The sequence below is a fragment of the Chelon labrosus genome, assembly GCF_963514085.1.
Source record: "Chelon labrosus genome assembly, chromosome: 22".
In the NCBI taxonomy this organism is placed as follows: domain Eukaryota; kingdom Metazoa; phylum Chordata; class Actinopteri; order Mugiliformes; family Mugilidae; genus Chelon; species Chelon labrosus.
This window is the reverse complement of record NC_140355.1, coordinates 15,107,500-15,121,562: the sequence shown is the minus strand read 5'-3', so window position 1 is coordinate 15,121,562 and position 14,063 is coordinate 15,107,500. Positions and strand designations below refer to the sequence as shown.

General features: G+C 41.7%; 1 protein-coding gene across 1 annotated transcript; it reads right to left on the bottom strand.

Moving 5' to 3' along the window:
• Positions 1 to 1,548: 1,548 nt before the first annotated feature.
• tmem38b (transmembrane protein 38B) lies at positions 1,549 to 12,350 on the bottom strand. The gene is made up of 6 exons (XM_084572363.1): positions 11,588 to 12,350; positions 5,512 to 5,668; positions 4,699 to 4,883; positions 4,445 to 4,532; positions 3,695 to 3,812; positions 1,549 to 2,590 (listed from the first exon to the last, which is right to left on the bottom strand). Exons 1-6 carry the CDS (start codon positions 11,712 to 11,714, stop codon positions 2,288 to 2,290), a joined length of 978 nt encoding a protein of 325 aa, XP_084428489.1. The 5' UTR covers positions 11,715 to 12,350; the 3' UTR covers positions 1,549 to 2,287.
• Between the last annotated feature and the right edge of the window lie 1,713 nt (positions 12,351 to 14,063).

The window sequence follows — 14,063 nt, the reverse complement described above, 5'->3', positions numbered from 1 at the left end:
AGACCAGACCAGGCACCCCCACCTCATAGCAATGATGCTCCTTGATGGCAGCAGCTATTCCCAGCAGGATGCAGCCTGACATAGGCACACACACAAAAACAGTTTAGAAACTAAAAACAACAAGAAAAAACATGAAGAACAGCATAAGGTGTTGACCTGGCCTCCAAATTCACTAGATCCCAAACTGATCAAGTATCTGTGGGATGTACTGGAACAAGCCTGATCTACAGAGGCCCCCTCCCCTCAACCCATAGGACTCAAAGGCACCCTCAGAAAGGCCCACGTCCATTCTCTGATGAATCAGAAGTGTTTTGGAGGCACAAAGGAGACCGATACAGTATTAGGCTGGTGGTCATAATGTTATACCTGATCGGTGTAAGGGGTGATGATAACAAAAGACAAAACATATATTAATTAGTCCCAGACTCATCCTCTAACTGTCAAATATGCACTGATAGCTTCCAAATATTTAGCCAAAGCTGTCGTTCTGCTCTCTGTGTCTGTTGTGTGTTTGTTTGCGTGTCATGTGATATGTTTCTGGTATGTCCCTGAGCTCTAAATAAAAGATCTCCCTGGAGGCTCAGGTTCAAGTGGAGTACAGGAGAGTTTGTGCTTACGGTATCCTTGCATTGTGCTCCGGTACATAAGCTGTGCTGTGCACCAAATCCTTTCTGCATCCATAACCTTTACTCAGTGTCAGAATCTTGTGCAAGAATGTGTGTATTTATTGTGCATGCAGTGCATGTGTGAAATCCAGCGTGTGTGCACACATTTAGGGATTAATTTTCAGGACCTGACACACGGAAAACAGGCAGAAGTGAAGGGGGATAAAAAGAAGCAGAGGAGATGTGCCGCAGAGCAGGTAAAGTGCACGGAGCGAAGGGGCCGGGGCGAAAGGCGCCTGGGCTCGACAGTGGGGGGGGGGGGGGGCTGCTCAGTTCGGCGAGTAATTGTGGTGGAGGGGGTCACACAGGTCTGGACCTCATTAAGAGAATTGCCTGGGAACACTGAGGCTCTGAGCTGTTGTCATGTCCCCTGCCTTCTTGTCATAAGAGGCAGTGTAAGGAAAACAGCAGCACACCATTAAGAGTCAGATAGATCAACACGAGGCAGTTCCGGAGCAAACACTCGCCTGTACCTGACATGCATACGTCTGACATCTGTGGACTTGAGGCAAAGGCAGGTACATCATCTCAACCAGTATTGCTTTTGATCGTCTCCTCTTTTCTCCTTGGCACCCAACCTCTGTTTTTAATTTGTATTCGCAGGGGAGTTCTTCGCCGTCTGAGGTTACATAGATGAGAATTGGTGGGGATTTGTGGGATTTCTCTCCAGCAGCTTTTTAAAGAGGGTGAGGTATCAATCAGGTGCTGATGTTACACTGATGCAATGTTTCAGCCTATAGAGGGGGTTATTTCTGGATGCTGAGCTGCTCTAGATCAACTTAAAAGCAGTTAAAGCAGTTATGAATTGTTCTTTGACACGAAATACAGCGAATTAATAATGTTTGAGGACGTATTTATGAGTAGGCTGTGTTCAGGAACATGCAACACCAATGTAAACTAATTGTGTTTTATGATTTGAAGTAAGGCAACATGGAGTTATAAATTCAGAGGCCAGTAAATTTTTTAAGTGCATTCAAACCGTTTTATTCTCATGCTTTCAATTGTCATTCAAAGCGTTCAACAACAGAATTTGACTATGCTCCATTTCAAAATATTTTACATTCAAGAGTGCAATTATTTAGTATAAATAGAATAAAACATCTGAATGTCGTAGAATATAGTTTTCTTTTTAAAAATGTGTCCGTTTCAGAGTAAGAAATTACGCATTTACACGAAGCAGAGTATATACAGAAAGACATACATTCGCAGATCAGCAGGTGCACAGAACTGGTCCCAAAACCCAGGAATACAATTATGAATATTGTTTTCAATATAAATATATATTTATATATATATATTAAAAATTAAGCTACACTTTTGTACTGCTTGTGTGCAATCAGCCCAAGGATAGTATGATGTCCACATCCGACAGCATAAATATTACAGTACTTTAAGGATGGGGTGATTATCCCAGAATAAGGTGCAGGCTTGTTTGGAGTCACCTATTGTTCAAGTTTCCTTTTCAGCAATCAGATTGACACTGCATTCTATGAAATGCAAAAGTTTGATTAGAAGATACAACGGGACAGGAGTAAAAGAAACTCCTGACATGACTAATCTGAATCATAAGTGACTCCACAACCCTGCTCAGAGGTGAAAAGGCGCTGTGGGGCGAAGGCTGACTAGTCCGTCTTCTTGCACTTTGTCGTCGCTGCAGTCTCTGACTCCTCTTTGGCTTTCAGCGAGGTGCTCTGTCCGTTGACGGGAGACGTCGGGGTGCGCTGCCCTGCCGCTCCTTTCTCGCCGGACTCTTTGGATGTGGCGGTGCGGCCCCCCCCGTTTGTCGTGCCGTTATCGAGGCACGTTGTCTTTGCCTCGCCGGTGAGGGCGGCGTAGGCGGGGTGCCCTGTGAAGAGGGTCTTGTAGATGGCTGACTCAATGGTGGCGAAGGGTGAGGTGGAGGAGCCTGTCAGCATCATCCTTGACTGAGGAAAGAGCGTAAATGTGTCAAAGGCAAAATATGAAGGAATGCTAAATGAAAAGAGAATAAAAATAATTAAAACAGTCCATTTTAGCATCTTTCAGCGCATTGTTTTGTCTTTCTTCCATGCAACTTTACTGCTTTGGTTCACTGTCCCCGTTCTGATCAGGCACCTGTTTTCACTAAATTAAATGCACCACACAGCAGACAGATAAAGTTAGCTACTAGCCAGTGAAAATAGTGGAGCATTTAGCGCTTAAGCAGCCAGTTATTTCCCTCAGGAGGATGGGCAGTAAATGAGCTAAAGGGACGGAGAATATTGGATTTATATTAATCAGAATCACAAAACATGCAGTGAATGCTAACGCTGCTCTGTATTTGTTGTGTGCATAGTGTACGGAAGTAGCTGTTTGTTAGCAGGTTTGCCTTTGCAGATTTAACATATCTTCACACGAGGAGGTCAACTCAGCACTGGAAAATAGAGTATGTGCTTAGTCTGCAAGCCTACAGTCATTTTTCATAGAAAGCTGACCAGCCATGCGATGGTGGCCTAGTTTACATATAAAAGAACTTTATTTATTAGCATTTACTGTTCATTAGGGGATGAGAGCTTAGCATGCGCACCATCAAGAACGCGAAATAATAAACAGCGGGTTTGGACACAACTTCTTAAATCTGACGAAATGGTTCGCCGTTAATTTGACGGATCAGAGTCGGAGGGAGCTAACAGAATGAGAGTTGAAAGGAGACGGGATAGATTTATCTGTGTCTCAGTCAAGAGCACAAGTTTCCCAGAGAAGAGAAAAGTGGATGATGCAAGCTGATGAAAATGATGCAAAAGCCTCAGCCCTACGGGTAATACCGAGCTAATGTGAGTCACCGCAGCCAAAACTTCAAAAAAGCACAGGGAGAAAGGTCATTTAGAAGACGAGACGGCGGAGATGTGGAGGGAGCCGGAGCGACACCAAGTTACGATCCGATTCACAAACAAGAATGGTATTTAATAAACTGATGCTGTGATTACATTGATCCAACACACCTATCTAAACTGAGCATATATTCTGGCCACAGTTTCGGGTTTGAACTTCACCCGATACACCGGACTGACCTTGTTGACAACGGTAAAGACGGTGTAGACAAGCATCAGGTGGTGCTTCTGGACAGGCAGGTAGTGATTCTGCTGCAGAGTGAACAGCACCGCTCCAATCAGGGTGATCTTTGTGGGACTGAACAAAAAAAACAAAACAAATCTATCTATTAAAATGTCTCAAATCGTGAGCATGATTACTTTATGCAGACACAAGCAAAACTATATGCGCAAATAAACGAAAGCAGGAGGCACGTCATCACATGTGAGGTCATATCTGAGGCCGTGTTGACAGAAGATAACAAAGTAAACATGTTCATTGAGGTATTTATGCGCACATAGGTGCCAGTGTTTAATATCCTCAGCTTTGAGTGTCTTTTTTTGTCAAGAGTAAAATGAAATTATTGATACCACTTGTCCGTAGCCGGTTAGCTCATCTTAGCTTAGCATTAAGACCAGGTTTTGTCCTGTGGTAACAAATGTCAAATCTAAAGCTCGACAAACACAGCACATATCATATTTCTGTGGTCTGTGGATCATTTTACGTGGTGGTGATATGATGGATTATTAGCTCTAGGGAGTGTGTACACCTCACTGAGACATAGTCCAGCATGTCGTAACACTACAATTTGTTTTTACACATGTATAGTTGTATTTCCCGAGTGTCTCACATTACACTCAATACATAGGTTTACCCTCAAAGTGGATATATTGTACGTGCAGAGAGGTGACACCAAAATCGCAGAAGTAATATAAACGAAGAAATCTTACTAAGACATTTTGAGGAGCTCATTGGTCTCTGGCTTCCAAACACCTCGAACAAGCTGCTCAAAATTACTTATCAGACCACCTCCGGCACCTACAGAGGAAGAGGATAGACGTCAGGTTAGACACACATTAACATGCAACACACAGTAACTAAGATTGCTTTAAAAATCAAGCACATTATGGCTGCTTGGAAGTACTCGCAAAATGATGTCACCAAACTAAATCCACGCGACACGTGTACGTGGTCACCTACTGACCTCTGGCCCAGCCAATGGCAATCATAACCAGCAGGCCGTCCTTGTATTTGCTTTGCGCCAGAGTGACCCCGCCGAGGACCTTCCACGTCCTTGTCACTTCCTTCATTCCTGACAGCACCAGCCTTAGGGGCAGCAGGGCAGCACAACAGTACACCAGGTCCATGGGGCAATAAAACACGAGGTACCTGTAGAGACATATGCCTCACGTGACTTGTGCACACACATCGACATTTTTCAGCTGTGTGTAAACGGTGTGGCCGGCAAACAAAGACGCTGGTTATTGCAAAAGTATGACTCCCTGCTTGGTATATGATTTCACCAGCAGAGGGCAGTGTGGGGTGTTTTTCTTTCATGAGAGGGGTGTAATTATATGTGCCACCAGTAGAGGGCACCAAAGGCTTCAAACTTAGAGATGGGGACCCTTTTTTATTTTATTCAATGTCCTCCACATTTCATGCTCCCTTTACGGCCAGTAAACAAAGAAAGAGTTGTTTGTGCATTTCTTTTCCTTAGTGGGCAACTCTCACTAATCCTAACAATGTCTTCTTCTCTTTTTCTTTATACACTGTTGCCTATAAAGTTGGAATACAATATTTTTTTTACCTCTTCTCATGAAATGATTGTGACAATGTGATTTGTTCTTGACAGATAGTGTATTTATTTATCTAACTTTATTGAACAATCTCTTCCAAACTTATAACTGATTTGTACACATAGGAATAAAAAGAGGAATGTGTCTGAAAACAAAATTATGCCAACTTTATGGGCAGCAGTGTGTATATTTATGCTACATTTTCAGTGTCAGACGTTTACCAGATGACTGAAGCAAGCAGAACACTGGTGCTGTTGGACAAAGGTGCTACTGGTGGCTCGGCCAGCATGATCCCTGACAGCACTGCTCCGCCGAAACAGAAGAGCATGGAGCTGAACCAGCAGGCCAAGGGGCTGACTCGGGACACCTCAAGAGCTCCTGCACAAGAACAGAAGGATACGGTGTCAGCATGATCCCTTATATGCTTATATACATACTTGTTCTATATTTTAACAGTCTCGCATTTTGTGTGAGTCTGTAAAAACCTGTGAACACTCAGCCCCGGAAATGGCAATAAGTCACAACACACAGACATGATTGCTATTATTGTATAAGTCTGTGGATGTGACTAGAGCGCAGTCTAGACTAGACTTGCAGAAACCAGTTCAACTTGAGCCGTTCAGTAGACGACAGTGGAGATAGTAGAGATAGGGACAGAGTTTAATACTTTGGCCTCTCCCCTGCCTGCAGCATGTGCCTCCCAGTCTCTGCCTAAATATTAACTAGCTTTGACATGTTAAACAGAGTAAAAGGTTGTCAATCAGAGCTACAGTGTCTGCGCCTGATCAAAGTGCAGCGCGGCGTAAGGACATTTACAATTAGAAACCCTGATGAGATCACTCTACTTTAGATAACGATCAGAGGCTCTCTGTTCCCACACCGTTAAAAACAAATACTGCATTCATTCTTCCATTTGAACCAGTTACACACTAACTAAACAACATTAGGAGTCATGAGTTGTAAAGAAGTCAAGAAGCCTGAGAGCGGGCCTGTATTCCTAGTTTTTGATGTCCTTACTGTAGAATATATTCACAGCCAACGTACTACCTCAGACAGGTAGTTCTCAAGTCAACCTTGAGCCACCTGCCCCAAGTCACCGTGACTGCACACAGGACCAAACTGGTAATCTGAGGATTACAGACAGATTATAGACTCCTGGAAAGAGATCGGTAAACCAGGTGGATTTATAGCTCTATCCACCTCCTCTGAAGACTCCCTTAAACTTGGTCCGTGCGGCTCACCTTTTAACATTCATCTCACACAATGGCGATTCCTTTTACCGCCTTCTACAGCCATTTGTGAGTTTTCCACATTAAAATGAATTGCAGAGAAGAAAATGTTGCAGTCGAAGTAGGGCAGCAGGGCATTGCACAAGTTCCTAGCTTGGTGATAAGGTTATTTTCACAAGTGCTTTTCCTGCTTTGACACGTCAATACAGAAGTAGCACATATAAAAATAATATCTAACATTGTCACAGAAGGATACCAAGGCGGAGCATCTTAAAATATTTCAACCTTTTGTTAACACGGTCAAATATATTAAAAAACAACGGGACAAAAGTGTAACTTCTCTTTTGCTTTAAAGGGGAACTACTGTTTTTTTACAACCTGGACCTTATTTCTGGCATAAAATACGATCGTTTAGTCACCCGTATAACTTTTGTGTAATTTGTAGTCACATATAGTGGGAGTGACTGGGGCACCAAAATGCAGCCTCTAAATAACGCATTATCTGCCACGAAACTCGGTCATTTCACTAATATTTTGTTATTGTATACTAGTGCTATTCCCCGTCGAGTCTGGAGTTACCTTTTATCATCATCTGAGGTCTGTAGATTAACCTACAGACCCGCAATGGTTGGCTTGTTTACCTGTAATTTGCAACTGCTACTTTTTTGCCATATAGCAGTCACCCCGGATGATGACAACAGGTAACTCCAGACTCAACGGGGAATAGCACTAGTGTACAATAACAAAATATTGGTGAAATGAATGAGTTTCGTGGCAGATAATCAGATAATGCGTTATTTAGAGGCTGCGTTTCGGTGCCCCAGTCACTCCCACTATATGAATATACTCAGATCTAAATATCTCCCGAACGACTGCAAATGACGCAAAAGTTATATGGGTGAGTAAACGATCGTATTTTATGCCAGAAATAAGGTCCAGGTTGTAAAAAATAGTAGTTCCCCTTTAACACAACAACTCAAATATATTAAAAAAACAACAAAAGTGTAACTGCTCTTTTGCTTTAAGGTTGCGATAGCAATACAATATCATACTACTGTACTACTCTGAAGCAATGTGAAATATCTGTGTTAACACATGTCATATGTTGTCGGTTTACCATGTGTGCTCATGAAGTCTGGTGTAACGGACTCTGAGTTAAAAAAAAAAAAAAAAGTAGTTGCAACAGTTAGACAGAGAGGAAGTTTGAAGAAGAAAATGGAAAGAAGAAATATGCCAGATAAGGAAGAGAGGTTAAAAAAAATACGTTCCCAGTCTGGCACCGTGACTGTTGTTTGCATCCTGTTCTCTTGTTGTATCCTCAGCGAGCCCTAAACGCTCAGTGTGACTGCTTTTGGTGTTAGAGTAGCTGCACCGCAGAGTTCACAAGTGCAGCGCGTTGCTTACACGGTAAACACTGTTGCTCTGTCACCACCTTTAGTTCCAGAGAAAAACAAACTGCTGCAGTCAGTGTCTGAGCCTGATGCCAGCTAGAGGAGAACACACCAGGGGTATGGAAACAATACATTTCAGGCTGATCAGTTCATTATACATGAATGATTTGATCTGCAAGTTGAAAACAAAAATACAAAAAAGGCTTGGACATGCTGGGCTACAAGTACACCTTCAGCTGATAAACATCCTGTCTCCTGGTTTTGCATTCAAATGAGACACATTTAAAAGTCAAATTCTCTTCTCGTCCGGTCTCCCGAGAATTCATAGCAACTAATATCTGTTCCCTTTTCGGATATCACTCTTTTTCAAACCCAACTAAAACAACAGTTGCGAAGACCAATTTTGAATAGGAAATCATTTAAATTATATCAAAGGCCATTTGTAAATGATCTTAGATTGACATATTGATAATGTATTGATATGCATACTGTATGTACTGCTTGTAAAAGCCAAGTGACAACACAAGTGTTAAAACTGTCGTACCACAAATGGCCACTTGAGGCTGGCTTCAAAAAGTGAGACGGTCTCTGTAGCTAATGCTATACCTCAACTCTTAACAATTCACATAACTGATCCTGAACAGTTAAAAAATGGGCAAAGAGGTGGAGTCAGGTACTGCCAAGATGGCGACGGCTGCAGCCACCACACTGAGCTTCAAAACTCTTCTTAAGGAAACCTGTGGACAATCTCGCTACCATACGTAACAAAGGGATCATTATCTAAGCTTCAAAAAGGACAAAGCTCCTCTTATTTAAACCTCAGCTTATCTGGTTCTTCATTCCTCAACTCAGTTCTCTTAATGTGCATTTTTATATAATTTCATTGTTCTTCCATAAGATCCTATCCTGATCATAGACTGTACGAAGGAAGAGGACGTAGCCACTATAACGTCACTGGCCCGTGGACTGACGTTTTGAAGTCTTGAGCCATTATCTTGTTTTTCTGGAGCCAGAAATAATGGATGAGTGTGGATTTGGAAAGGAGCAAGTTATGGTCCATTTTACTCTGATTTTACAAAATGAACATTGTGTAGTGTTAAAGAAGACTTGCAACTAGTGTTTGAGACCATAAACTTATTAGTAAATGTTCAATGAGCAAATAAATCCAAGGGGAATCAGGGACATTTTACAATCAAACTTTGCAACCGGTGGTATTGCCCCCTGCTGGACATTAGAAAAACATGCAGGTTTAAGGGAGTTTCAGCATTGGCTTCACTTAAAGCTACTTTTTTTTTTTTTTAAACACAGCCTACGAACCAATTATTTTATAACTTATTCCTCTTCCTCCTCTGCAGGCAGAGCAAATACAGACAGCACAGGGGGCACTAGATAACAATCATCTCCAGTTATTTTTAGTTTGAAGACAGGACCCCTGACAGACATATAACTGCTGCTCCTCCTCCTCCATGTCCATGTCCTTCTGTCTCCTTTACAATCCATTAACAGCAGCATTTACAAATGTTCTTAAAATAACTCCACAATGTGATGAACACGTGGAGAGAGCCGACAAGTTCTTTCAAAGCGCTTGGCACGAAACTTGTTTGCGTCAAATGCATAATTAAATGAACCGTGCGACTTTCTTGGAAGTTCAGTAAAGATTTTCTTGCTAAAGCCTGGAGCACTGAAGAGCAAGAGGGAAGGACTAAACACAGGAAAGAGAACAAAGAGGGAGGGTTGAACGGTTTACGACATTCCTTTCCTTTTTGGGGAAGAGACAAAGTGTAGCTTCTTCAGTGTCTTGTGTCTTTGACTGATTTAGAGATTTAAACCTTTCGCGATTTTCCCCGTAACTTGTAGTTAAGTTGGTGTTCAAACCATCTTTGATTAAAATCACATGCTGATACAAACATATTTTTCCTTTTAGATCATTACTGACATGATTTATCACCCGCTCTGGATTTCTTGCTTTGAGCTTTTGCATGTTGTTGGTCTGTACTTTGACTCTCTGTGTATCTTTCCTTCCATCAGGGACGGAAGTAAGAGAAAATAGGTTAAAAGGTCACAGCAGCTTGGATGCTTTGCAAGGCAAGTTTGAAAATAGAGTGTAGATTTACAGCAGCGGGACTACAATAGGCTGTGTGTGTGTGTGTGTGTGCTCCTTATGTTTGTACATGGTTGGAAAGTCAAGTCCCCGCGCAGTTAAAAGTCCACCTGTTCCCATAGTCGGTGACATAACCTGGCTCAGTGCCTGCCTACGCTCTGAGCTGTTACAATAGGCTGCGGCCCAGTTAGTTTCTTATATGTATGTAAGTCAGTTAAAAGAGGACTAACCCACACTACAGCCACATGAGAACGATAAAAGCAAAACTAAAAGGTGTAAACTGCGGGACACGGTATGTTTTCTATTTGAAGAACTTTTCCAGGAAGTAAGTAGCATCAGCTCTTCACTGAGAGACATCCACCAGCAGAGGGGCAAAAAATCTGACTGAAATCAATATCACAATATTCGTAAGAATATTTCCCGACGTCAATATGTCATATTTGTGCAAATTCATACATCCAAAAATAGATTATGCTTTATTGTATCAAAAACTGAGGTGGAATAATAATCCATATAGTAGTATTTTATTTGAATACCTCAACTTTATGACTGTTTCTGAGACAAATCTATATAGCGGACATTAAGTTATTTTGCGGATTGAGAGTTTAAACTTGTCATCGCTTTATAAATGATGATCCAGTTCTGTAGATTAAACTACTCAACAGCACATGAAGCAGTAAGGATCGGCAAACAACTCAGACAACTACAACAGAGGACTTCAACCAGACTTTTAAATTTATTTGTTTGGACTTGTGACCTTGAACCGTCCGTTAGTCTGGCTGCCATAGGTCTAGGCTGTTGGGGTGGTGGTAGGGGGGGGCTTCCCATGATGCACCTATGCTCACCTCTCTCTCTCTAACTATTGTTATTTATTCCTATCTAGATATTGCACAATTCTCAGACCCCTGTATTCATATACTATGCCACCGTCTGCCACTGGGATAGTTTTAAACCCTGGCGCTCTTGTTTGCTCTGAGAGGATCAACTTTGTGAGCACACCTTATACCCAAGGAATACTTTAAATGCAGGTTGCAACTGCAGACTGTTTTCATTATTAACATGCTTATTCATTTTAAGGAAATTATGAATTACATAATTAATTATAACATAATATTTTGTTTAAATGTTGAAAATGACAGAAAATTGATTATTCAATGTTTTTTTTGCCAATGTATTAATCATTGATGGACTATCTGTATCTGTATTTTCTACAAAACATAACCAACATCAAGGAAAAATGGGTAAATACTAAATATATAAACAACAACAAAAAAAAGCATGAATTAAATTAAGCTTATTGAAATAATTATAACTTTATATGATGAAGGGGTCTAGATTAAATGGACATATGGGTGTTGTCATTTTGAAAGAGCAGTAAGGAGAGATAAGTTTATCTGTGTGCAACATCCACTGTGGCTGCGTGGCATTCAGGACGTGAGACATAGCTGCAGGACATTTATCCCCAGATCAAGTTTCTTCCACTCAAACTTCGGCAAAACCTAGTAATCCAAACAGATGCCTCGTCCGCACGATTAAAACCGTAAACTCAACGACGCGCTCGAACTTCCCGTCTTACCTGGCTGCTCCCTCAGAGCCATGACTGACACGATGTAGTGCGCCATGTCAAAGTACGGAAACATGGACAAGTTCGCCAGTCCCTGGGACAGCTCCTCCAGATGCAGCAACCCGAGCAAATCCATCATCTTATTTCCAAAACAGTTCAGGAAGAGTGAGCTCTTAGTTCATCTCGCAGGGGAGTTTAGAGAGGAGGAAAAATAAAAAAAATAAAGGCACTGGTCCAACTCTGAGCATCAGGCTTCCTCCACCTTCTGTCAAGTATCAAACAAGCCTGTCCTGGCAGCTGTGTGTTTGAGGAAACGCTGCAGCCGAGTTGCTCTCAGCTGGCCGGTTGACACTTCAGGGGATTGCCGTTCGTCGCTGGGCAACAGACCTGTATTGTGCAGAGGCTGGTCATCATCGGCGTTGCCCCATCAACGACGCTGTCAACGTCGCATAAGCGGAATTCCTGCTCTGTGTTCCGCCATGCTAGTGATGTGGCGGGCGGAGCCAGAGCCGCTTTGTGATTGGAGGACGGAGAGCACGGCGAGCCAATCACGTGTTAGAATGTGGCGACGTGAGGTGATGGGACGGGATTTGTAAAAGCAAACAGAAGTACACACACCTGTAGTAGTAACCTCCTCTTCTCCTTCCTCTTCTTCTTCTATTGTTTCTTCTTCTTCTGTTGTTTCTTGTTCTTCTATTGTTTCTTCTTCCTCTTCTTCTTCTATTGTTTCTTCTTTTTCTTCTGTTTCTTCTTCTTCTTCTACTATTGTTTGTTCTCCTTCTGTTGTTTCTCCTTCCGTTTCTTCTTCCGTTTCCTCTTCTTCTGCTATTGTCTCTTCTTCTATTGTTTATTCTTCTTCCGTTTCTTTTTCCGTTTCTTCTTCTTCTCCTTCTACTTCTATTGTTTCTTCTTCTTCCCTCTGTTTTGGTGTAGGCTATATAAGAGGTGTAACCAGGGTGAATTTGATCCCATAAATGTATAATAGCGTGGTATTACACCACTTTGTAAAAATATTGAAGCACACTGAACTACTATGAATGTTTTAATAACATTTTCTTGGTTTTCTTTTAATAAGTGGGCTGTATACACAGATCAGTTACAACACTGACACCACTGGTGGACAGGTGAAGTAAATAACATTTACCATCCATCTTGTGGCAATTCAGTGTTCTGCTATTAAACATTCGGACATGGCATTCGTGTGGATGTTACCCCCACCTCATAGCAATGACACTCCTTGATGGCAGCAGCCATCCCCAACAGGATGCAGCCTGACACAGGCACACACACAAAAACGATTTAGAAACAACAACAACAACAACAAAAAAAAACATAAAACAGCACAAGGTGTTGACCTGGCCTCCAAATTCACTAGATCCAAAACTGTTCTGTGGGATGATCCACAGAGGGCTCAAAATCCCCATTCTAATATCAAAACTATTTAGAATAGTTACACTACATGCACTATAATTACAATATTTAGACAACATCTCATTATAAAACAAATAAATGTAATGGAAATCACTAATTTGTCATTTGTTGACAGTAAACCTGTCCAGTTGACATAACAACATGTCTGGACCAGACTGGGCCAGTTGTCATGCGGAAAAGAGTTTCCAACCACCAGCTCAAAGAGAAGCACTATTCATGTCTTCGCAGTAACATGTGAAACCACAGCACTTGAACAAATTCAGAATGTGTGGAGAAAGACAGAGTTGGCTGACTCTTCTTGAACTTGTGACATTTTATTCTGAATGAACAAATATGAGTGAACAAAAATCAAATTGTGCATTTCAATTAAATGTGACAGAAGTTACAAGGCTGTCTTGTGCGCTTTGACCCCAAAATACAAAATCAAGAAACAGTTTTTGATGAGTCCTAAGCTATTATAAAATGGGACATTTAGATGCATATGCCATCCTCCTGGCTTCGCTGTACGGGCATGACACCTGGTGGTGATAATGGCACTTTGCTTCTTTTACATTCAGCTACTACTGCATCACACCTAATACTAATTATTCTGTTGCAGTAGAGTCTGCTGACACTGTAGTAGCTCCACAGGTAGGTTACTATTACTTTAGGACACAGAGACATTCGTTCTTGTTTGAGTTTTGAGAACCAACCTTTACACATCCATACACATTGTCTTGGCAATTAAAAATTACACTTGCCCTGCTCTTTCTGTATTATAAATTGTCACATCTACACAGTCGATTAATAAATAATTACATATAAAATTGGTATAGAATACCAATCAGAACATCTCTTAATAGCACAGTATTTAAGCTGCTGTGATCAAACTAGTTTAACATGTCACAGAAAAAAAATGGCTCTGCCTATGACTCTGTAGTGGCATCAGCCATCTTGTTTGGAGTGGTCTGCTGGAGCAGTGGCTTCACAGAGAGGGAGAGGAAGAAGCTGGATAAGATCATTAGGAAGTCCAGCTCTGTCCTGGGCTGCCCCTTGGACTCAGTGTGGGAGGTGGGTG